At 50.9% G+C, this 23605-nt stretch overlaps 1 protein-coding gene across 1 annotated transcript in view; it reads right to left on the bottom strand.

Moving 5' to 3' along the window:
- Positions 1 to 3384: 3384 nt before the first annotated feature.
- Positions 3385 to 23605, bottom strand: part of LOC119969122 — a 64787-nt gene continuing 44566 nt past the window's right edge. Inside the window, exons 5-7 of the mRNA XM_038802339.1 lie at positions 21431 to 21553; positions 6338 to 6469; positions 3385 to 4076 (exon numbers count right to left, since the gene is read on the bottom strand). Coding sequence (XP_038658267.1) covers positions 3937 to 4076; positions 6338 to 6469; positions 21431 to 21553 — 395 coding nt within the window. The 3' untranslated portion in view covers positions 3385 to 3936. The remainder of the gene's footprint in view (positions 4077 to 6337; positions 6470 to 21430; positions 21554 to 23605) is intronic.

The raw sequence follows: 23605 nt of genomic DNA, 5'->3' as shown, positions 1-23605 counted from the left end.
AGGGCATCAGCACGGCGCTGGAGTGGTTCACACCGCTCCAGCTGCCGATCCCGGCACGAACTGTGCCAACCCGCGCATGTGCAGTGGCCTCCTTCAACGCGCCGGCCCCAACGCAACATGGTGCAGGGCTACAGGGGCCGGCGCATAGGAAATAAGGCCCCCAGCCAGAGAGGCCGGCCCGCCGATCGGTGAGCCCCGACCGCAGGCCAGGCCACAGTGAGGCCCCCCCCCCCGGGGTCGGACCCCCCCCTCTCCCCCCACACAGGCTGCCCTCCGACCCTTCCACACCGAGTTCCCGATGGCTGAGTGCAGGTTAGAACGGTGCCGGCGGGACTAGGTTGTTTTTTTCAGGGTCGCTCGGCCCACGTGGGCTGGAGAATAGGCGGGCCGGCCGTGTAGAGCGGCCCACGACCGGAACCGTGCTAACTACGCCGGCGCTATTGCTGCCGATTCGCCGCTCTGCGTGGCTGGCGGCGTGGCCCGGCCGCGGGGATTCTCCGGACCGGCCCAGGGCTGGGAGAACCCCGCCCGGGAATTTTCACACTTGCCAGTTTTGGCACACTCTGCTATAATGGCGGAATGCAGCAAAGAACATTGTGTTTTAAGTATTTTAGTTCAAATTTTTAACATTTTAACACGGGCAGCATGGCAGCACAAGTGGATAGCACTGTGGCGTCACAGCGCCAGGGTCCCAGGTTCGATTCCCGGCTTGGGTCTCTGTGCAGTGTCTGCACGTTCTCCCCGTGTCTCAGTGGGTTTCCTCCGGGTGCTCCGGTTTCCTCCCACAGTCCAAAGACGTGCAGGTTAGGTGGATTGGCCATGATAAATTGCCCTTAGTAACCAAAAAAGGTTAGGCGGCTTTATTGGGTCACGGGGATAGGGTGGAAGTGAGGGCTTAAGTGGGTCGGTGCAGAACGATGGGCCAACTGGCCTCCTTCTACATGGTTTGTTCTCTGTTCTATGTTAAAACACACAACATTACTAAGTAAAACCAACACAAAACCCCAAATCCACCTCCCCCAAACACCCTAACCAACCTTGCCCCCTTCCATCCTCTAGAAGTTGACAGTAACCAGATCCTTTAAATGTATTTTACACAAACCTCATCTTTTATGGAACCCCTCACTTGTCCCTTTAGGGCAAATTTATCCTTTTCCAAGTGCAAGAATTCCATTAAATCCCCCAGTCACACTGAGGCACAGGGTGAAGGAACAGGACCCACCTGCAAGCGATCAACAAGGCGTAGGTTAAAACATCTGCCCCGCTCCAGCCTGTATCTCCGGCAATTCCATCACCACAAATATGGCCCCCAGGGAACTGGGCTCCAAATCCAGTGCAGGATCGCCGACATGGTGCTGAAGAATGACCTCCAAACTTTCTCCAATTTCGGGCAGGACCAGAACATGTGTATGTGATTGGCTGGACCCCTCCCACACAGCTCATCACCCCCTCATTCTCCACCCCCTCAAACAACCGGCTCATCCTCGACTTTGTCAGGTGTGCTCTGTGAACCACCTTTAGCTGTAAAAACCCCAGCCTCCTGCACGAGGTTGATGATCCTCAGCACATCACACCACAGCACGTCATCTAGCACCAAAAAACATTTTCAACCATGGCTGCTTGATTAACACTGGCTTTTGCTTGCTCTGAACTGAGTTTCAGTCGCTATTCTCCTGGATTGTTTAATTAATTTTTTTTTTCAGTTTTGAAGGCAGCACGGTGGCGCAGTGGTTAGCACTGCTGCCTCACAATGCTGAGATCCTATACCTATAACCCAACAACCCCCCCCCCCCTTAACCTTACTTTTTTTTAAGACACTACGGGCAATTTAGCATGGCCAATCCACCTAACCCGCACATCTTTGGACTGTGGGAGGAAACCGGAGCACCCGGAGGAAACCCACGCACACACGGGGAGGACGTGCAGACTCCGCACAGACAGTGACCCAGCCGGGAATCGAACCTGGGACCCTGGAGCTGTGAAGCATTTATGCTAACCACCATGCTACCGTGCTGCCCCATTCTCCCCGTGTTTGCGTGGGTCTCACCCCCACAACCCAAAAGATGTGCAGGGTAGGTGGGTAGGACATGCTAAATTGCCCCTCAATTGGAAAAAATGAATTGGGTACTGTAAGTTTTTTTTTTAATTCAGTTTTTCAGGAAAAGCAAGAATCGGGTATTGGCAGTGGCGCAGTGGTATTGGGCCCTGGAGGGTCCCAGGATAATGTTCTGTGGACACAGGTTCAAATCCTGCCAGGGATTTGAAATTTGAATTGAATACAAAAATCTGGAATTAAAGTCTAAAGATGCCCTGCTTGATGAACCATCAATTGGACGCGAGACACGATGAAGATCCAAACTGTGGCTTTAATCAGCTAGTTGTTAGCCCGGTGGTCGACTACAGAGAAAGGCCGACTGCCGGGAAACCTGGGTACTTATACCCCGCCTCGGAGGCGGGGTCTACTTGCCTCTCGACCAATTGGTGAGCAGTCACATGACTAGTCCCAGCCAATCAGACGTGAGGCACATGACCAGCCAGAGCCAATGGGAAACCAATGCTCTGCACCAATGGCAGTGCTCCCACTCATATCACCACACTGCTGTAGGTTGTTGGCTGCAGTGCAGAAGGTCAGAAGAAGTCTTCACACTCATATGTAGGTTAACTTTAAACCTTTATTGACTCTTAGAATTATTTACAAATGTACAGGAAAGGGTATAAACGAGGAGTTGTCTCCACACTGGCTGGTACATACCGCTCTTACACTCAACTGACCTGAGTCAAGCTCTCTTGTATCACTATGTGGGCTGGGCCCAGTCCCACACTAACCCACTATGTGCTAGAACAGGGGTGGGCAAACTACGGCCCGCGGGCCGCATGCGGCCCGCCAAAGGTACTTCTGCGGCCCACCAAGTCATTAAAAAAAAAATTTTTTTTTTTAAGGTTAATGGGGTGGGGGGGGGGGGGGGGGGCTGTTGGGTTACTTACTGGTATAGGGTGGATACGTTGACTTGAGTAGGGTGATCATTGCTCGGCACAACGTCGAGGGCCGAAGGGCCTGTTCTGTGCTGTACTGTTCTATGTTCTATATGAGGCGCCCAGAATCATAACCGGGTGAAGTAATTATTTTACTTAATATACTATGCGGCCCTTTGTGAATTGTGAATTTCTGAATGTGGCCCTTGCACGGAAAAGTTTGCCCACCCCTGTGCTAGATCCTTATATTACATCTCCCCAAGTCTTTATCCAAATTTATTTTCAATTATTTTAATAATAATAATCTTTATTAGTGTCACAAGTAGGCTTACATTACACTGCAATAGTTTACCTTATGTCTAATATTGGTGTTACTATCCTACACTTACATTGTCATTGCTACAGTCTCGCTACCCCATCTCCCCCTCCACCCCCCACCCCGACCCCCCTTGAAGCCCTTGAATTCAAATGTTCAGGTTGTCTCGAGACCTTGTAAACCTTCCATACCTCATTCGCACTACTGTCGGAAGAGTGGCAGGTTATTCTGACAATTCTAAGAATCATCTGCATGGACAGAAGGTCAACAGAGTGGCTTAGATCAATGACTGGGTTGTTTTGTACAGTTAGCGAGTTAAGGATAGCCAAAATTGGACACTGGAAATGAAAACCCAACAGCCTTGTCCTTATTGAAGGAGAAACTGAAGATAAAATAAGAAGAGGAAGAAGAAACATCGGACGGGTGGTTAACACTGAGATGTGGACTGAGGGAAACATGAAGAAAACTGGAGGGAAAGCAAGACGATGCCTGTGGCGGCGCTAAGGCTATGGTGACAATGAACAAATGGTTTTGAAACACTATTTTAAGCAATGCAAAATGTTGATAATGAGTGATGTCTATGAATAATGGAGAATACTGCAGTCTTTATGTCTGAAACATTTCGCTTGCAAACGATCACCCAATTCCTAAACCCGAACAATTTGACAGTTCTTCTTGCTGTGTAGACTGAAGATGTAACCTTCTGGACAAGCACATCGATATCCCCCACTGGTATTGATGCAAAGCTGAGAGCAGCCACCATTGTTATAGGAGCATTCATTTATATCTGAAATACAAACACAACACACTTACCTTCAAAAAAACATTCATATTCAATCAGCATTTCATTTCTCAAAACATCTGGGCTGAATTCTCCTGATGTTTGCTGGTGCTGGGATTCTCTGGTTCTGCCGCCAGGGCCCCCCTGTGGTTACCCAACGGCATTGAATAGCTTCAACGGGAAATCCCATTGACAGCCGAAGGAGCAGAGAATCCCACCCACACAAACAGCGCACAGCTTCCCACCGTCAAGGAGCATGCGGGAGGGAGGCCGGAGAATCGAGAATCCTGCCCCCTGAACTATAGGAAATGTCCATAACTCAGCATTGGTAAATATCTGTCAGCAGAGGTATATACATGGAACATACTGTGCAGAAGGAGGCCATTCGGCCTATCGAGTCTGCACCGACCAACTTAAGCCCTCACTTCCACCCTATCCCAGTAACCCAATAACCCCTCCTAACCCTTTTGGACACTGAGGGGCAATTTATCATGGCCAATCCACCTAACCTGCACGTCTTTGGACTGTGGGAGGAAACCGGAGCACCCGGAGGAAACCCACGCAGACACGGGGAGAACGTGCAGACTCCGCACAGACAGTGAGCCAGCGGGGAATTGAACCTGGGATCCTGGCGCTGTGAAGCCATAGTGCAAACCACTGTGCTACCGCACAAGGACAGCATTTATCCCTAATTGAGAGGGTGATGGTGAACCAGCTGAGAACTGAGTGGTTTGCTCGGGCATTTCAGAGGACATTTCAGTGTCAACCACTTTTCTGTGGGTCTGGAGTCACATATAGGCCATCTAGGTAAGGACGGCAGATTTCCTTCCCTAAAGGACATTGGTGAACCAGATGGGTTTTTACAACAATTGATTTTGAAGAAGGCAAATGGAATTTTGTCCTTCATTGCTAGAGGGATGGAGTTTAAGATTAGTGATGTTATGTTGCAATTGTATAAGGTGTTAGTGAGGCCACACCTGGAGTATTGTGTTCAGTTTTGGTCTCCTTACTTGAGAAAGGACGTACTGGCGCTGGAGGGTGTGCAGAGGAGATTCACTAGGTTAATCCCAGAGTTGAAGGGGTGAGATGGAACACTATCCACTTGCCTGGTGAGTGCAACTGCGCCAAAACCTAAGAGGCTAAACACCATCCAGGAAAAAGCAGCCGGTTTGATTGCTCACCCTGCCACAAACATTCACTCCCTCCACCTCCAATGCACAGTGGCAGCCATGTCTACCATCTACAAGATTCACAATGCACTGCAGGAACTCACCAAGGCTCCTTCGACGGTACCTTCCAAACCTATGACTAATACCATCTACAAGGACAAGATACCATCTAAATTTCCACTCCAAGCCACTCACCATCTTGACTTAGAAATATATCGTTGTTCCTTCACTGTCACCGGGTAAAAATCCTGGAACTCCCTCCCTTACAGCACAGTGGGTTTATCTCCACCACATGGACTGCAGTGGTTGAATAAGGCAGCTCACCACCACCTTCTCAAGGACACGTAGGAATGAGCAACAAATACTGGCCTAGGCTGTGATGCCCACATCCCCTGAATTAATTTTTAAAAATTATAACAACAAACATTTGCATTTATAACTCCACGTCAAAGACAGTTAATCCTTTGATAAACTCTAGAAGCTGTCAATCCAACTGCCACACACATACCCCTACCCCTATTCAGGTGATAAGTTCAGGTTGTAGAAGCAGTCAGGCAGTAATCATTGTTATACTGTTTGCCCTTAGATGTTACCAACTAACATCCTATTAAACTGCTAGAACAGGTTTTTTTTCTCTCCTCCAGACAGACAGGCAGACATATTTTCAAATTTTAAAGGGCAGGGACTTTAAATAACTTGACAGCTCTGCACACCAAACCGCACTTCAGGAGAGTACATGCGTCCCCCATGCAGTCATGGAATATCCCAGCTAAGTTTGGGTATCCCTCATACATGCATCACGTCCTGCCCCGTCCCTTTTTCGTGACAATGATGCATGTCAGAAATGTGCTCGGAGCCTCCAGATACAAGCCCTGTCTGTCATTTTTCAAGGTCCTCGGGTCCTCCACGTCTCTGTGAAAATCCAGCCCAGAACTACTGGACCTCTTTGCGTAGCGGTTTGGTATTGAGATGGGTGTTGTAACTAAGGGTGGGTTTAAGCTTAATAAAGCAAAGATGGATGAACTGACCCTTACCCATCTGGGTCTACTTACATAAATGGACAAATGGGTCAATTACAAACTGAAAGACGGAACTTACCTTCACAGAGATACTTGTCACTATTCGATGTGTAGCCACGTGGACATATACAATGGAAAGAACCAGGGAGATTCAAACACCTCCATTCACATTGCTGCTGTCTGCTGTGCAAATCCAGGCACTCATTAATATCTACAAGGACAGAACCAGTAATACAGCATGTGAGTAGTTAGCAATGTTAGCAATCTCCATTAACAAACTCACTAGCAATTAGAAGTGAGCTATGAATCCAACATCCTTCATTTTAGTAACTCACGAAAGGGATAGTGCACCTGAAATACATAGAGCACAAATATATATACATACAGTATAGATGCACAGGATTCCTGAAGAAGTATTTAATTGTGTAATTGTGTTCATTCTAAATGTATCAGAGGAGGCTTTATAGGTGGAATTTTCCCAAAATTGGACAGAGACAGGTGTGTTACTGAAATTTCAGATCAGGTTTTCTGTCACTTAATGTACAGGACGTCTGAAATGAAATGAAAATCGCTTATTGTCACGAGTAGGCTTCAATGAAGTTACTGAAAAGCCCCTAGTCGTCACATTCCAGCGCCTGTTCGGGGAGGCTGGTACGGGAATTGAACCGTGCTGCTGGCCTGCCTTGGTCTGCTTTCAAAGCCAGCAATTTAACCCTGTGCTAAACAGCCCCTGCAGTTGGGGATATGGTTTGCATTGTCACTCTGGTGTGCCAGAGCCTGATACAGCCAGAAAAGCATTTAAAGATGGCAACCCGATCGGCGTTTAAAATATGTTCCCCCAACTGCCTCATGGTCACGGAGGACCACACCTACAAGCTTAAGGAGGACCCACCTCCCAACACGGACGTATTGAAGGGGGAACTCTTCCCCCTCTCCCCCTCCCCGCACCATAGAATATTTGAGGGCAACCTTCCCCCCCCCCCCCCCCCCACCCCCCCAGCACTCACCACCACCACAGAAGCATCGAGGAGAGCTATCCCTCCTCCGCGCTGCCATTGGGACTCTCCCCTCTATCCCCACCGCACATAGGGAAGCCTCCCCATGGAGGAACGTTGGACCCTGGCAATTCCCACTTAAGTACCCACTTGACACTGCCAAGGGGACTGCAAGAGTGCCGGTAGCAATGCCCAGCCTTGGCCCTTAACCCCTGGGGCCTCCCCCGGCATGGTCATCACGACTGTTTATCACTTTTGAAAACCAATAGTGATTTGCGCCGACGTGATGTTACGCCACTGGGGTAGCATCCATCATGGGTTGATGCGACGGCGTAAATCCATTTAAGTATATTTAAATATATTCAACTTAATGGAAATCAGGTCTTTTTGGGCCTGAACCTGATCACATCACCAGCGCGGAGGATTGCAACCAAGAACCCGCCAGTGCAAATCCCATTTTGACCCTCTCACAAGATTTAGCGGCATAGGGATTGCACTCATGGTGAACGGGGCCACTAGATCTCACTCTATGGGCGAAATTCTCCGCACCCGCGGAAAGTCGCAAAACCGTCGTAAAAATCGGGACCGTTTTACGACGGTCGCGAAGGCTTCATTTCCCGACGGATTCACTTCCTGGAAATGGGCTAGTAGCGCGGCCGCGTCAATTACGTGCGTGATGACGACGGAACGCGACGACGACACGAACACGCCCATGTGACGCCGCCCGACGCCGTAAAAAGGCGCGGGCGACCACAGAATCTGTCGGGCAGGATGTCGGAGCCGAGGAGAGCTGCTCCTTGCTTTGTAGATGCTGACGTCGAGGCGCTGCTCGATGCCGTGGAGCAGAGGAGGGGCATCATCCGCCCGCGGAGAGGGCATCGCCAACCTGCCAGCGCGGTACGCCAGGCCTGGCGTGACATGGCTGCTGCCGTCAGTGCTGTGGGGCAGACCCCTCGCTCAGCAGAGCAATGTAGGAAGAAGCTACACGACCTCACCAGGTCTGCCAGGGTAAGTGCCATGAGGGTGCCCCCTAGTCACAACCATCCCTCCCCCTTAACTTAAGCACCCCCCGGGGGGGGGGGGGGGGGGAGAGGGATTGGGGCAGAGTTATTTGAGGGTGGTTCACAAAGTTGTCGCAGACCCAGCGCTCTGGCCCCGAGGAGAGATGCAATCGTCTGATGACAACTTGCCCCCCCCAAACTGTGCCAGTATCTGAACGGACTGCTGATACCTACCGTTTTGTAATGATCTACCTATGTTCCCTCCCCCAACAGGCCAAGGCCGCTCATAGCCACCGTGAGCGGCACAAGACTGGAGGGGGTTCGCCCAACCTGCACCCCCTCAGCACCTTTGAACAGAGGGCACTGGACCTTGTTGGGGGGTCTGCCACCCGCGATATCGCGCAATGCGAGGTTGGCGGAACTGCAGCAAGTGAGACAACCCTCCCTGACAAACACTCACCCCTCACCCATCCTCTGTCCCTTCACAAACCCTGCCCACTGGGACACCTCCCCCATCCTCTGTCCCTTCACACACCCTGCCCACTGGGACACCTCCCCCATCCTCTGTCCCTTCACACACCCTGCCCACTGGGACACCTCCCCCATCCTCTGTCCCTTCACACACCCTGCCCACTGGGACACCTCCCCCATCCTCTGTCCCTTCACACACCCTGCCCACTGGGACCGTCCAGCGGCCTGCCGAGCAAATCGAAATAACCCGTCTCATTCTCTTCCCTAGGACGTGATGCCGAACGACCAGGGCCGTCTGCCTCCAGACGGAGACAGGAATCTGCCGCCACCTCACCCGGGGCCTCACAACAGAGGGTGCCCGATCAGCGGGCAGCCCTATCCGCCCCAACTCAATCTGCGGACCAGGACGCACAGAGGGTTCGAAGTCCACCACCACCACCAGAAATGGCCAGGGACAACCCTCCTGTCGCTGAGCAGCCCCACACCATGGACGAGGCCCTAAACATTGAGAGCGTCGGGCTTGCGGCACTGCTTTCTCCCACCACATCCATCATCCCAGAGACACACACCCCGGTGGGCCTATTTAGTGATGAGTCTCCTGGGGCACAGTCTGGTTGGCACATCACAGCTGAGCAGGTACAGCAGGTGGAGGTCGGAGCAACAGAGGGCCCGGACTCGCGGAGGCCAGACCAGGCCCAGGATGCAGCTGGCTCCCAGACGTTTTCAGAGTTCCTGGAGTTTCTCAACCCACCCGCACAGCCGATGCCTCAGGAAACCCAGGGAAACAATGGCGGGAGGAGGGCAGCCTTCCTGGCTCTGCAGACGCTGTTAGAGGAGTCGAACCGCGTCCAAGAGCAGGGAGTGGTGCCGCTCATGGCAGAGACCTAGTCCGACACCGCACGGGTGGCATCCGCGGTGGAGGCAATGGGTCAGGTTATGCAAGACGTTGGGGTTAATGTACACGCGTCATCCTCGGCCCTGGACAGGGTTGCCCTCTCACAGGCAGCAATGTGCCAGAGCCAAACCGACATTGCCGGCGCCCTGCGGGCCATGGCACAGTCCCAGCAGTCGATAGCACAGTCGCAGCAGTCGGTCGCGGAGACCATCAACCGCCTGACACATGTGCTGGATGGCGTTGTGCACACACAGGTTGAGATCGCACAGTCCCTGGCGGGAATGTCTAACTCCTTGGACTCCGTCTCTGCAAACCTTCGGATCCTGGTGGATACCGTTGCAGGCCTCCAGGACTGGCAGCGCCAGGTGTCGGTGGTGCGACGGGGAACCTCCCCGCTCGCACCTCTGTCCCAAAGTGAGGCCCGGGGGCCACCGGGCTCCCCGAGGGAGGAGGAGGTTTCGGGGCCCGTCCCATTAACTCCATCACGGGACGTCCCGGAATTCTCGGCCTCCCCCCGTCCCATCCCTGGTGCATCGGGTGGGCAGCAGGCAGAGCAGGGTGGCACAGCGTCACCCGAGACGCCCGCAGAGCAGCCTGGCCCATCAAGGCCGGGTCGCCCCAGGAAACGCATAGCCAAGGAGAAACGAGTCGAGGGGGGCGATTCGCAGCAATCCTCCTCCACTCCTGCTGTATCATCTGGGGATTCACTTAGACGTAGTGGTAGGGCCCGTAAGGCAACTAAGATAGACACTGAGTAAGTTGGCACGGGTGAAGGGCACAGTTTAGTTGTAGGGGCTAGGGCACCTGTAAATAATTGTTAATATTAAACGCACTGTTCCACCTTACTTGTAATACCGTGTGATTGTTCCACAGCCACAGGAATCGTGATGGTGACCGAGTGTCGCTGGGGGTGACGGGTGGTGAAACCTCGGTGCCGGGTGTGCAGTCCCTGCCCCTACCCCCCTCCCACAGCTAGCCCACGCGGGCACGTGATGGAGTGTCAGTGACGAACTCAGCGGCCACCAAGGTGGATGGTTCAGCTATTGCCATGGGTCAGACTCTCTCTAACGATTCTGAGCTCACAGCTCTTCGCAGAGCGGGCTGTCATCATTCCACATGGCACTGATCACACCCGCTGACACAGCCATCAATGTTGTGCCATTCCGTCTGTACCCAGTGATAAGCGTCATGTCGAAGTGGAGCAGTGTACACTGAGGGGGGGGGGGGGGGGGGGGGGGGGTTGTGGTGGTGGCAGTTGTGTGGTGATCCTCTGCATGACTAGCGATGCAGGTGGTGGTTTGGTGTTCATCGGGGACGTCACATGCGATGCGTGAACCGTGCTGCCACCAGGGCGTCGCGTGCCCGCCGTCCTTGCCGGGTCCGTCGTGCCGCCTCCTGGACATCACCAGCACCTGGGTCGTGTCTGCGTTCTGCGCCCGCCACTCCGCCAGCCTCCTCCTCCTCCTCCTCCTCCTCCTCCTCCTCTGTGCTGGCACCACTGCCACTAGCTTCTCCCTCCGCCTCCTGCAACAGGTCATCTCCCCTCTGCATCGCGATGTTGTGCAGCGCACAGCAGACCACTACAATGCGAGCGACCCTGTCGGCCTGGTACTGCAGGGCCCCTCCGGAGCGGTCCAGGCACCTGAATCTCATCTTCAGGAGGCCAAGGCAGCGCTCCACCACACCCCTGGTTGCTGCATGGGCCTCGTTGTATCGTGTTTCCGCATTGGTCTGAGGCCTCCGTATAGGCGTCATCAGCCAAGACCTCAGCGGATAACCCCTGTCACCTAGCAACCAGCCCCTCAGCCGGGGAGGACGTCCCTCAAACATCGCAGGGATGAACGACTGCGCTAGTATGTAGGAGTCATGCACACTCCCTGGGAACCTTGCACAGACGTTCATGAACCTCATGTGGGGGTCGCATACCACCTGGACATTAATGGAGTATGTCCCCCTCCTGTTTGTGAACACTTCCTTGTCCACAGCAGGCGGGCGCATGGGGACGTGAACACAGTCGATTGACCCCTGAACCCTCGGTATCCTGGCCACACTGGCAAATCCACGGGCTCGTGAGTCTTGACTTGCTTGGTCCTCGGGAAAGGTGATGTAGCGGTCCGCGATGGCATAGAGGGCGTCGGTCACATCCCGGATGCACCTGTGCACCGATGACTGGGCGATCCCAGAGACGTCCCCGCTCGGAGACTGGAAGGAGCCGGTAGCATAGAAGTTCAGAGCGACCGTCACCTTGATGGCTACCGGGATCGCGTGTCCTCCCCCCGTTCCACGTGGGGCGAGGTGCGACAGGAGTTCGCAGATATGTATCACCGTCTGCCTACTCAGCCGGAGTCTTCTCCTGCAGGTGATGTCCGGCATTGTTAGGAAAGAGACCCGGACACGGTACACCCTCGGCTTTGGTCGTCGCCTCTGGCGCCGTGGCTGCACCCTCACTCTCTCCTCTTCCTCTTCCTCCTCCTCCTCCTCCTCCTCCTCCCCCCCCCCCCCATGCTGCTCGACGACTGGCAACTCCTCGGCCCTTCCCTCTGCTGCTGCAGCTGGCCCTGCAGCCACTGCGGGTTGTGGGTGTGGATGCTGCTGCATCTCCAAATCCAGTAGAGCGGCCCCAACCACTGCGCAGAACATAGCCGTTCTGTTCCCATACATCGTGCTAACCTACAGAAGGGTGGTGGGGGGCAGAGAAACGGGACATGTTAGACGGAGGTTAGTCGACACCTCGGCAGCCGCCAGCCATGGGATACCAGTGTGTCCCGGTGGCCTGGTCGCGCTGCTGACACGCGGTCAGCCTAACCCCTGGTCACTTTCTGCATCCAACGGCCAGTAAACTATGGCCTCCTCACGGGTGCGTCAGTGGCCTGTGTCCGGAAGCCACAGGGGAACCAGCGGCCGTGTCCTCGTCACCGGCACACCATGGCATGCTGGCAGACATTTTGTTACGGGGTTGGACGGCTCACTCTCTACCTAACCCCCCCCCCCCTCCGTCGCCCCCCACTGCCTCCCCCGTCACCCCCACTGCCTCCTCCGTCTCCCCCACTGCCTCCCCGTCTCCCCCACTGCCTCCCCCGTCTCCCCTACTGCCTCCCCCGTCTCCCCCACTGCCTCCCCCGTCTCCCCCACTGCCTCCCCCACTGCCTCCCCGTTCCACCCCTGCCTCCCCGTCTCCCCCACTGCCTCCCCGTCTCCCCCACTGCCTCCCCCGTCCTCCCCACTGCCTCCCCCGTCTCCCCAGCCTCCCCACTGCCTCCCCCGTCTCACCCCACTGCCTCCCCCGTCTCCCCACTGCCTCCCCGTCCCCCCCCACTGCCTCCCCCGTCTCCCCCACTGCCTCCCCGTCTCCCCACTGCCTCCCCCGTCTCCCCCACTGCCTCCCCCGTCTCCCCCACTGCCTCCCCCGTCGCCCCCCACTGCCTCCCCCGTCTCCCCCACTGCCTCCCCCGTCTCCCCCACTGCCTCCCCCGTCTCCCCCACTGCCTCCCCCGTCTCCCCCACTGCCTCCCCCGTCTCCCCCACTGCCTCCCCCGTCTCCCCCACTGCCTCCCCTGTCTCCCCCACTGCCTCCCCCGTCTCCCCCACTGCCCCCTCCGTCGCCCCACACTCCCCCCGCTCTGGACCCCCTCCCGTTCCCAGGGATGCCTTCCCCGTTGTGGCCAGACTCGAGCGGTGCGCTGAGCGGTGCGCTGAGCGGTGCGCAGAGTGGTGCCCTGACCTCCTCCAAGCAGTCGTCAGCCAGGCCGACTGGTTGACGAATTTAAAAAGCAGGTGTGTTTCACGACGTCCAAACAGGGCGCCATGACGTCGGGACTTCGGCCCATCCGGGCCGGTGAATAGCGGGGGGGGCTATCAGTGGCGATTCTGGTCGTGTCAGGGGCGGGAGGGAGGCGTTTGTCGGGAATCGCGACTCCGACATTTTGCGGGGTTCGGAGAATAGCGGGAGGGCGTCGGAACAGCGTCGCCGTAAAAATTTCCGACGCCCGCTATTCTCCGAACCGTCGTGAGTCCGGAGAATCTCGCCCTCTGTCTTTTTTATTACCTGGTGTGATAATGGATGATTTTTAAAATATTTTTGGGATGACGGTGGTGTTCTGTAAAGAAAGGTATGAGTGTTTGCATGTGTGATTAATTAAACTGGGAAAGGTTAATAGAGACAGCTTGTCTGTGAGAAGTGAAAGATAAAAAGGTAGTGTTAATAATAATAATAATCACTTATTGTTACATGTAGGCTTGAATGAAGTTACTGTGAGAAGCCCCTAGTCGCCACATTCCTGTGCCTGTTCGGGGAGGCTGGTTAAGGAATTGCACCCGCTCTGCTGGCTGTGTTCTGCATTCCAAGCCAGCAATTTAGCCCACTGTGCTAAATCAGCCCCTGGTTTAGGTTAGGTTCATGCATTTGTAATGAGGGACAATAACGTGTTTGAATTATCAGTAAATAGATTGGACAAGAATTTGCATTATAAGATAAGTGGGGACTTGGCTTTTCAACTGTTGAATTTCTATGGGGAGATCAAAGGTGACAATGAACTTTTACCACTCAGAATGGTTCCATGAACAAATAGGGGAAGGCATATTACATTTTATTGACTCAAAAGCAGAGACAAAATTGGAAAACACAAAAGATTCTTGTATTTGGAAAATTTGAGTTCAAAGAGTTGTTTAAAGAGAATGGAACTTTAGACGAGGGAAAAATTATTTAAGGAAAGATGTTTAACTGTGGTGTCTGTGTGGGGAAATGTCCTGTAGATCAGATCTGTGTGCTGAGAAGGTGTGAACATTTTGAAATTGAACCAGTTTCAAGCCAGGAGAATATTCCGGAAAGGAGCTCACCGCTGAAGCTTCTCTTTTGGATTTCCATATCTTAGTTTGAGGATTTATGTGGCATACATTTATTAAAGCAACAATTTTTTGCCTTGGGTTACTGGATTTTTAGGTTAAAATTCAATAAAGGAGTTATTGCAATGAAAATAGATTACTTTTGTGTTTTGACCAAATGTGTGTTTTTGGGGTTATACTGTAAAGCTATTTTTAACCATGTAACTTTAATCTTGCGTGCATAAGCTTTTTTTCTTCTTTTTAATTAATCTTTTAATCTTTAAAATCGTAGTTATTACAGGAGTTCTATACTTTTGGGGTCAGTAGCTCTTCCTCCTCACTTTCAAAATATGGAAACCAAAGATTTATGATCAGCACGACCTGACTTGCTCAGCAATAACCCCTGTGGCCATGACACTGGCCGGTTGTTATGATAGGGAATGCATTGCCTGAAAAGGTGGAGAAAGTGGAATCAATCTTTTTTTTAAATACATTTAGACCACCCAATTATTTTTTTCCAATTAAGGGGCATTTTAGATGTTGCGCGACGGTGTGATCCGTACAGTACATTCCAGATCATAACCTAACCTAGCCGCTAAGACTGTGGCGGATCCTAATGGTAGATATGTGATTGTCAGTGGGTCTTTGGTGGGCATTTTGGTGGACCTCATCAATGTCTATGCGCCAAATTGGGATGATACGGGTCTTTGTGAAGAGGTTGCAGGCCTCCATTCCTGACTTGGACTGATATAAACTAATCTTGGGGTAGTTACTTAAACTGCATTCTAGATACGAAGTTGGATCAATCTAGGCCCAAGTCGTCGGCTCCATCAAGGGTGGAGAAAGTGTTGTTGACCTTTATGGAGAGATGATGGGGTGGGGGCAGATCTATGGTGTTATTTGCACCTGAGGGATTAGGGTTTTTTTTTTCCCATGTCCATCAGGTTTACTTTTTTCTGGTGGGTATGTCTCCTCTCTCCTGGGTGAAGAAGGTGGGTATTCAGCGATTGAGATTTTGAACCATGCTCCACACTTTGTGGCCTTGATCCTAAAATCGGGTCCATCTCAGCGCCCGCCATAGAGGTTGGATACGGCGTTGTTAGCAGACAAAGGATTTTGTGAACATATATCCTCCACCATTGAGGAATATGTCAAGTCTAACAAAATGCCGATAAAGCATTTGATAGGGTGGAGTGGGAACTCTATAGGGACCCCATGGCTAGAATCCGCACTAACATCTTGAACTTGGGTATTTTCTGCTGACTAGATTGATTGAGTGATATTTATTGTCACAGGTGCCAAAGTACAGTGAAAAATATTTTTCTGTGGCCAAGGGAACGTACACAGTAAATACATAGTAGACAAAAGAATAATCAACAGAGGACATTGACAAATGGTACATCAACAAACAATGATTGGTTACAATGTGGAACAAGGGGCCAAAAAAAGCAAATACTCGAGCAAGAGCAGCATAGGGCATCGTGAATAGTGTTCTTAAAGGGAACAGATCAGTCTGAGGGGGAGTCGTTGAGGAGTCTTATAGCTGTGGGGAAGAAGCTGCTCCTATGTATGGATGTGCGGGTGTTCAGACTTCTGTACCTTCTGCCTGATGGAAGGATCTGAAAGAAGGCAATGCCTGGGTGGGAGGGGCCTCTGTTAATGCTGTCTGCCTTTCTGAGGCAGCGAGAGGTGTAGACAGAATCAATGGGAGGATGGCAAGCTTGTCTGATGCGTTGGGCTGAGTTCACCACACTTTGCAGTTTTTTGCGATCTTGGGCCAAGACATTAACCATACCAGGCTGAGATGCAGCCAGATAGGATGCTCTCTGTGGCACATCTATAGAAGTTTGTGAGAGTCGATGCAAACATGCCAAATTTCTTTCGCTTCCGTAGGAAATGGGGAGGGGTGTCATGCTACGCTTCTGAAGTCGATGATCAGTTCCTTGGTCTTTCCAACATTTAGAGAAAGGTTGTTTCCGATACACCATGCAACCAAGTGATCTATCTCCCTTCTGTAGCCTGATTCATCATTGTTTGAGATAATACCCACCACAGTCGTATCATCCGCAAACTTAGAGATTAAATTGGAGTTGAATCTCGCCACATAATAATGTGTGTGTAGGGAGTACAGTAGAGGACTGAGCACTCATCCTTGCGGGGCCCCGGTGTTGAGGACTATAGTGGAGGAGGGGCTGTTGCCTATCCTGACAGATTGCGGTCTGTTGGTGAGGAAGTGGAGGATCCAGCTGCACAGGGAGGGGTCAAGTCCAAGATTTCAGAGTTTGGTTATTTAGTCTTGTTGGGATAATGGTGTTGAAAGCGGAACTGGAGTCTATGAACAGCAGTCTGACGTAGGTGTCCTTCTTGTCAAGATGTTCGAGTGTTGATCCACAGCATCTGTGTGGATCGGTTGCTGCGGTAGGCAAACTGCAATGGATCGAGACCGTCTGGGAGGCTGGCATTGATCCGTCTCATAACTAGCCACTCGAAGTACTTCATGATATCAGACGTCAAGGCCACCGGACGGTAGTCATTGAGGCACGTCACCTTGTTCTTCTTTGGTACTGGTGTTATGGTGGTCTTCTTGAAGCAGGTAGGGACCTCGGAGTGGAGAAGTGAGGTGTTGAAGATATCTGGGAATACACTTGCCAGCTGGTCCGCGCAGACTCTGAGTGCTCGCCCAGGGACTCCGTCGGGGCCCATCGCTTTCCGCGGGTTCACTTTCAAGAAGGCAGCTCCTACCTCTGAGGCTGTAATAGTGGATATGGGTGTGTCCAAGGCTGTTGTGGTGGGTAGCACTGATGTATTGGCTGACTGTTCAAAGCGGGCATAGAACTTGTTCAGTTCATCGGGGAGCGATGTTCCAGCCCCAGAGATTCCACCTGGCTTTGCTTTGTGGCCTGTGATCTCATGTAAGCCCTGCCGTAGACGTTGTGTGTTTGTGTCATTGGCCTGGAGCTCTAGTTTGATCCGGTATTGTCTTTTGGTGTCCCTGATGGCTTTCCGTATGTCGTACCTGGATTTCATATCTCAGTCAGGGTCATCAGACTTGAACGCCTCCGTCCGGGACTTCAGCAGAGAGTGGACCCTTTGGTTGAGCCAGATTTTCTGAATGTGGACCACCTGTACTGCCTTCTTAGGAGCATGAGGCAGGAATGTCCACTGTCTCCGCTTCTATTTGCTTCAGCAATTGAACTATTGGCGATAGCGTTAAGATTTTCCGTGGATAAATTGGGGAGGGAGGGAACGGGTGGGATTCTCCGTCCTGCCGCACCCATTTACTGGTGCAGAGCCTCCCCTTCCGGCAGTGGGATTCTTCGTCCCGGCAGCCGGCCAATCTGATCTGGTTTCCCATTGTGGGCACCCCTACACCGTCAGGAAATCCGGGGCTGTGAGTGCGATGCCGGCGAAGCGGAGAATCCCACTGACGGAAAATCCCGCCCAGGATGTTCTTGTACACAGATATTCTACTTTATATTACAGACCCAGGCTCCACTATGGATGAGATAATGAAGCTACTTAGGATTTTTGGCTTCTTCTCTGGATCTAAGTTGAATTTGAATAAGAGCAAATACATCCCGGTTAATCCTCCAGGGAGCGGAGCTAATCTGGGGATGTTACCATTTCCCCTAGCCAGATCTAGCTTTCATGATGTGTGTCCGGGTGACCCACGATTGAGCTTCGTTCCATAAAGTAAATTATGCTAATCTGATTAATGGGTTCAAATCTGACTTGCAGAAGTGGGATGACCTCCCCCTGTCCTTGGCAGGCAGGGTCCAGACGAGTAAAATGAATGTTCTCCTGAGGTTTTTATTTCTTTTTCAGTGTCTTCCCACTTTCCTCCCTAAATCGTTTTTTGTTGAGAGTTAACAAATTAGTGTCCTCTCTTATTTACACGGGCAAGACTCTAAGGATCGGTAACGGATTCCTCCAGAGAGATAGACAGTCAGGTGGTTTAGCTTTACCCAATTTGTTATTTTATTATTGGGGCTACCAATACTGAGGAAGTATTGGGTGGCTTAGTGACCCAAGTTCCGTATGGGGGCAAAAGAGGTGTGTTCTTGTAGGTGCTCTAGTTTGGGTGATTGAGTAACTGTGTCGTTTTCATTCTCTCCTGAATCCCTTTTCTTCGAAGCCAGTGGTGGTGTCCACCCTGAGAATCTAGAAGCAGTTCAGACAACATTTTAAATTTAGCTCCATGCCATTGTTGGCCTCTATCTGCAGCAATCATCTCTTTGTGCTGGCGAGTTTAGACTCAATGTTTAGGTCATGGAAGGGGAATGGTTTGGAGAGGGTTGGGGACCTGTTCATGGAGGGCAAGGGTTTACCAGCTTTGAGAAGGTGTCGGTAAAATTCCAACTCCCTGGGGCCAATTTGTTTAGATATTTTCAGATTCGTGATTTGTTTGCAGAAGACTATTCCTCCTTTCCCCTTGACAAGACTGTCTGTTGGAGAGGATTTTATATTTGGCTGGGTCTGATAGTGGGGGGATTTCGGGTATTTATGGTCAGATCCTGTCAGCGGAGTCGGCTCTATTGGATGAGGGGAAGGTGAAAAGGGAGGGTGAATTGGGGCCTATTCTGGATGATGAGGTGTGGAGTGAGATTCTCAATAGGTCAATTCCACGTCCTCATGTGCTCAGCTTGGTTTGGTCCAGTTCAAGGTGGTGTACAGGGGTCATCTGAACAAGGCAAGGATGAGTGGGAGGTTTTCAGGCGTGGATGACAGGTGTGAGCAACGTTCTTGGGGGGCCAGTTTATCATACGCATGTGTTTTGGTTGTGTCCCAAATTGTTAAGCTTTTGGATCTCCTTCTTTAACACCATATCAGAGATTTGTAATGTCAAACTGGAGCCCTGTCTGCTGGTGACCATATTTGAGGTATCAGATTCGCTGGCGCTGTAGACGGGGATGAAGGCAGATGTCCTCGCCTTTGCCTTGTTAATAGCCCAGAGGTGAATTCCGCCCAATTCCTCCGTCTGGTTGGGTGACCTCATGGAATTTTTACATTTGTAGACGGTCAAAAGGGAGCACGGTAACACAGTGATTAGCGCAGTTGCTTCACAGCTCCAGGGTCCCAGGTTTGATTCCCGGCTTGGGTCACTGTCTGTGCAGAGTTTGCACATTCTCCCCGTGTCATCGTGGGTTTCCTCCGGGTGCTCCGGTTTCCTCACGCAGTCCAAAGATGTGCAGGTTAGGTGGATTGGCCATGCTAAATTGCCCTTAGTGTCTAAAAAGGTTAGGCGGGGTTACTGAGTTACAGGGATAGGGTGGCAACGTGGACTTAAGTAGGGTGCTCTTTCCAAGGGCTGGTGCAGACTTGATGGGCCGAATGGCCTCCTTCTGCACTGTAAATTCTGTGAACACTATCTATCTATTAGGGGGTCGATGATAGGGTTCTACCTAAGATGGCAGCCATTCATTTAATTTTTCAAAGAGTTAGTCACTGTCAGTTGCTAACGGTATTTTAATTTATTGTTGGGGGGGTTAGGTTTGGAAGTATTCTTAACTGTTGACTGTGTTCTTTTTATATTGTAACCCGAAGCATCCATTTTATATTGTATTGTGCTATTTTGTCTAAATTAAAAAGTTTACAATAAAAATATATATTTTTTAAAAGGTACATAACTGATCAACACTTTAAAACTTATATTTAAAAAGCTGCCTTCCCGTGTCTGTGATAGTTGTAAAAACTGTTTTAGCTCTTTCAATAGCAGTCTGTTGGCATACTGATGTACCATCAATTGTACGCGAGACGAGTGATTTACCAAAGTCTGGCTTTAATTGATTAGAACACAGCTCTGCGATCGTCTACAGTGGAAAGGGACGATCGTCAGGCGTCTGAGCATTTATACCTCGTTAATAGAGGCGTGGTTAACTCAGCCTCTCGGCCAATCGGTCGAGAGGCACATGACCGACCAGGGCCAATGGTAAGCCAACGTTCTGGCCCAATGGCAGACGAGTATGCAGATCATATCACCACACATACCCTGAAGTGTTATTTTTTGCTCTTCGGGTATCATGCCCTGAGAGGACATTGGTGACCATGGACCTCCATGCTAATCTTGCCCACGAAGAGTGGATCATTTTTGGCGGTGGTGCATTCATTCAAGTTCGCAAGGTTCTTTAAAAAGCTTGTTTTTTGTCCAGCTTAATCTCTTTTACCGTCCATCTTTCCCATCAGCATCAGACTTTCTTAATCATGGGGCGGCATTCTCCGGCCTCCCAGCTGCGTGCTTCCCGACAGAAGGATTTCCCGACATGCCATTCGCAGGGCAGTGGGAGTCTCTGTTCCCACTGCTGTAAATGGGATTTCCCATTGAAGCCACTCCACGCCGGTGGATTGGCCATGCTAAATTACCCCTTAGTGTCTGAAGATTTGCTGGTTAGGTGGGCTCTAAGCGTTAGGAGGACGGGGCGGGGGACTGGGCCTGGGTGGGTGCTCTTTTGGAGGGTTAGTGCAGACTCGATGGGCCAAAAGGCCTCCTTCTGCATTGTAGGAATTCTACGGATTCTATGAAATAGCAAACAGGCTTGGATTACAGCGGCGAGCTTTGCAAACTGCAGGGACAGTGTATGTAATGAGTGATGGAACCATCAATTCAGCAAACACATGTAGTTGGATCTGAACAGAGGCTTTAATACACTTACAATAGAGCCAGCCTATTTGTCATTGAACTTCAGGTGAACTGGCAGGCTGGCTCTAACGCACTGATCTTTATGCATCGGTCCCAGGGGGAGGAGTCCTGGGCGGAGCCAAGGGAGGAGCCCAGTACAAACTCTCGCGTACTCCCAGAACGACTCACCCTGGTGGTCGGATAGTGCAACTGCACTTACAATGGGTAGATAACGAACATATATACATGGAGTGATATTGGCAACTAGTGTGAATCACATTCACCACAATGGGAACATTCAATAAAGTCTCACAAAGAGCTACATCCTGCATTGTTGGTTATACCCTGAGCATCAGAATCAGAAAGAATTTACCTGTACATGTCTTGCCATCCTGAGCCAACAGGAAACCAGATTGACAGCTGCATTTGTAAGATCCAAAGGTATTGGTACAGATTTGATGACAAGGGTTCAATCCAATGGTGCACTCATTAACATCTTTAAAACAGCAAGACATCACAGAATCAGGTTGGAGAAATGCCCGAGGAACTGTCTTACCTGTGTCTTCAAAACAGAGTCTGTCGTCAGACTGCATGCTGGGATAGGAAAGGGCTAATGCTAATTAAACAGTGGAGGCTTTAACAAAAAGAAAAACACCAGGGACAGAAAATAGCTCTTCAGAACCATGAGGCTTCATTAGCATATAGACCATAATATTACTAACAAGGCTGTGAAAGAGGATTGACACCCGGAGGGTTAAATTCTTCAAGACAGATTGCTCAATCAAACTGTTTTCTTTGGAATTTAAGGACGTAAAAGATAAGAATTGTTAAAACTAAACTTCTGTTCTTTGTTAGGGCCAAATATTCGCCATCCAGGCAGGTTGTTTGAGATAGGAGATTTCGCAGTGGACCCACCTCGGTTTAAAGGATCCTGTTGAAGTCAATTTTCATTCAGAGGAGGTAGAGGTGGGAAGGAATCAGGCCCACCAACCCCTGAAGCAGAGTTTAGGTGGCCAAGGGACAGGCAGGTGCTCAGAGATTCTCATTAGAAGGCCAGGCAATTTGGGAAAACGGCCCAAGTATGTCACATCCATAGAAAACAGGACAAATCCCATCCAGCAGATAAGGGCCCATCAGTCTACTCTCCTTCTTCAGCAAAGTGATGGAAGGAGTCATCAACAATGGTATCAAGCAGCACTTACTCAGCAATAAGCTGCTCACGGACGCTCAGTTTGGGTTCCGCCAGGGTCACTCAGCTCCTGACCTCATTACAGCCTTCGTACAAACATGGACAAAAGAGCTGAACTCTAGCGGTGAGGTGAGAGTGACTGCCTTTGACATCAAGGCAGCATTTGACTGAGTAAGGTAGCAAGGAGCCCGAGCAAAACTGGAGTCAATGGGAATCAGGGGGGAAACTATTTGGAGTCATACCTGGCTGGTTCCTTTGTGCTTCTGATTTCCTCAGCCTTTTTCCATTTAGAAAATAGTCTATGCCTCCATTCTTCTTACCAAAGTGCATGACCTCACACTTTTCCTCATTGTATTCAATCTGCGACTTCTTTACCCACTGTCCTAGTCTATCCAAGTCCTTCTGTAGCCCCCCCCCCCACCCCCGCTTCCTCAATATTAACCGTCCCTCTGAATATCTTTGTATCATCTGCAAACTTAGCTACCGTGCCTTCAGTTCCTTCCTCCAGATCATTAATGTAAATTGTGAAAAGTTGAGGTCCCAACACTGACCCCTGAGGCACACCACTAGTCACCGGCTGCCATCCTGAAAAAGACCCCTTTATCCCCACTCTTTGCCTTCTGCCAGTCAGCCAATCCTCTACCCATGCCAGTATCTTGCCCTTAACATCATGGGCTCTTAACTTATTTCATAGCCTCCTACATGGCACCTTGTCAAAGGCCTTCTGGAAATCTAAATAGATCACATCCACTGGTTCTCCTTTGTCAAACTTCCTTGTCACCTCCTCAAAGAATTCTAATAGATTTGTCAGACATGACCTCCCATTGACGAAGCAGTGCTGACTCAGTCCTATTTTATCATGCACTTCCAAGTACTCCGCAATCTCACCTTTAATAATGGACTCTAAAATCTTACCAATGACTGAAGTCAGGCTAACCGGCCTATAATTTCCCATCTTCTGCCTTCCACCCTTCTTAAACAGCGGTGTTACATTAGCCACTTTCCAATCCTCTGGGACCCTTCCGGCCTCCAGTGATTCCTGAATCTTCACCACCAATGCCTCCACAATCTCCTCAGCTATTACTTTTAGAATCCTGGGGTGTAGCCCATGCAGTATGCAGTCCAAGTTATCCACCATCAGACCTTTCAGTTTCTCCAGAATCTTCTCCTTATTGATGGCCACTGCATTGTGAGCAGTTTGGGTCCCGTATCTAAGGAAGGATGTGCTGGCCTTGGAAAAGGTCCAGAGGAGGTTCACAAGAATGATCCCTGGAATGAATAACGGTTGAGGACTCTGGGTCTGTACTCGTTGGAGTTCAGAAGGATGAGGGGGGATCTTATTGAAACTTACAGGATACT

Source organism: Scyliorhinus canicula, chromosome 7, assembly GCF_902713615.1.
Source record: "Scyliorhinus canicula chromosome 7, sScyCan1.1, whole genome shotgun sequence".
Taxonomy (NCBI): Eukaryota; Metazoa; Chordata; class Chondrichthyes; order Carcharhiniformes; family Scyliorhinidae; genus Scyliorhinus; species Scyliorhinus canicula.
The sequence above is the reverse complement of the archived record's forward strand: the minus strand, read 5'-3'. Positions and strand labels throughout refer to the sequence as shown.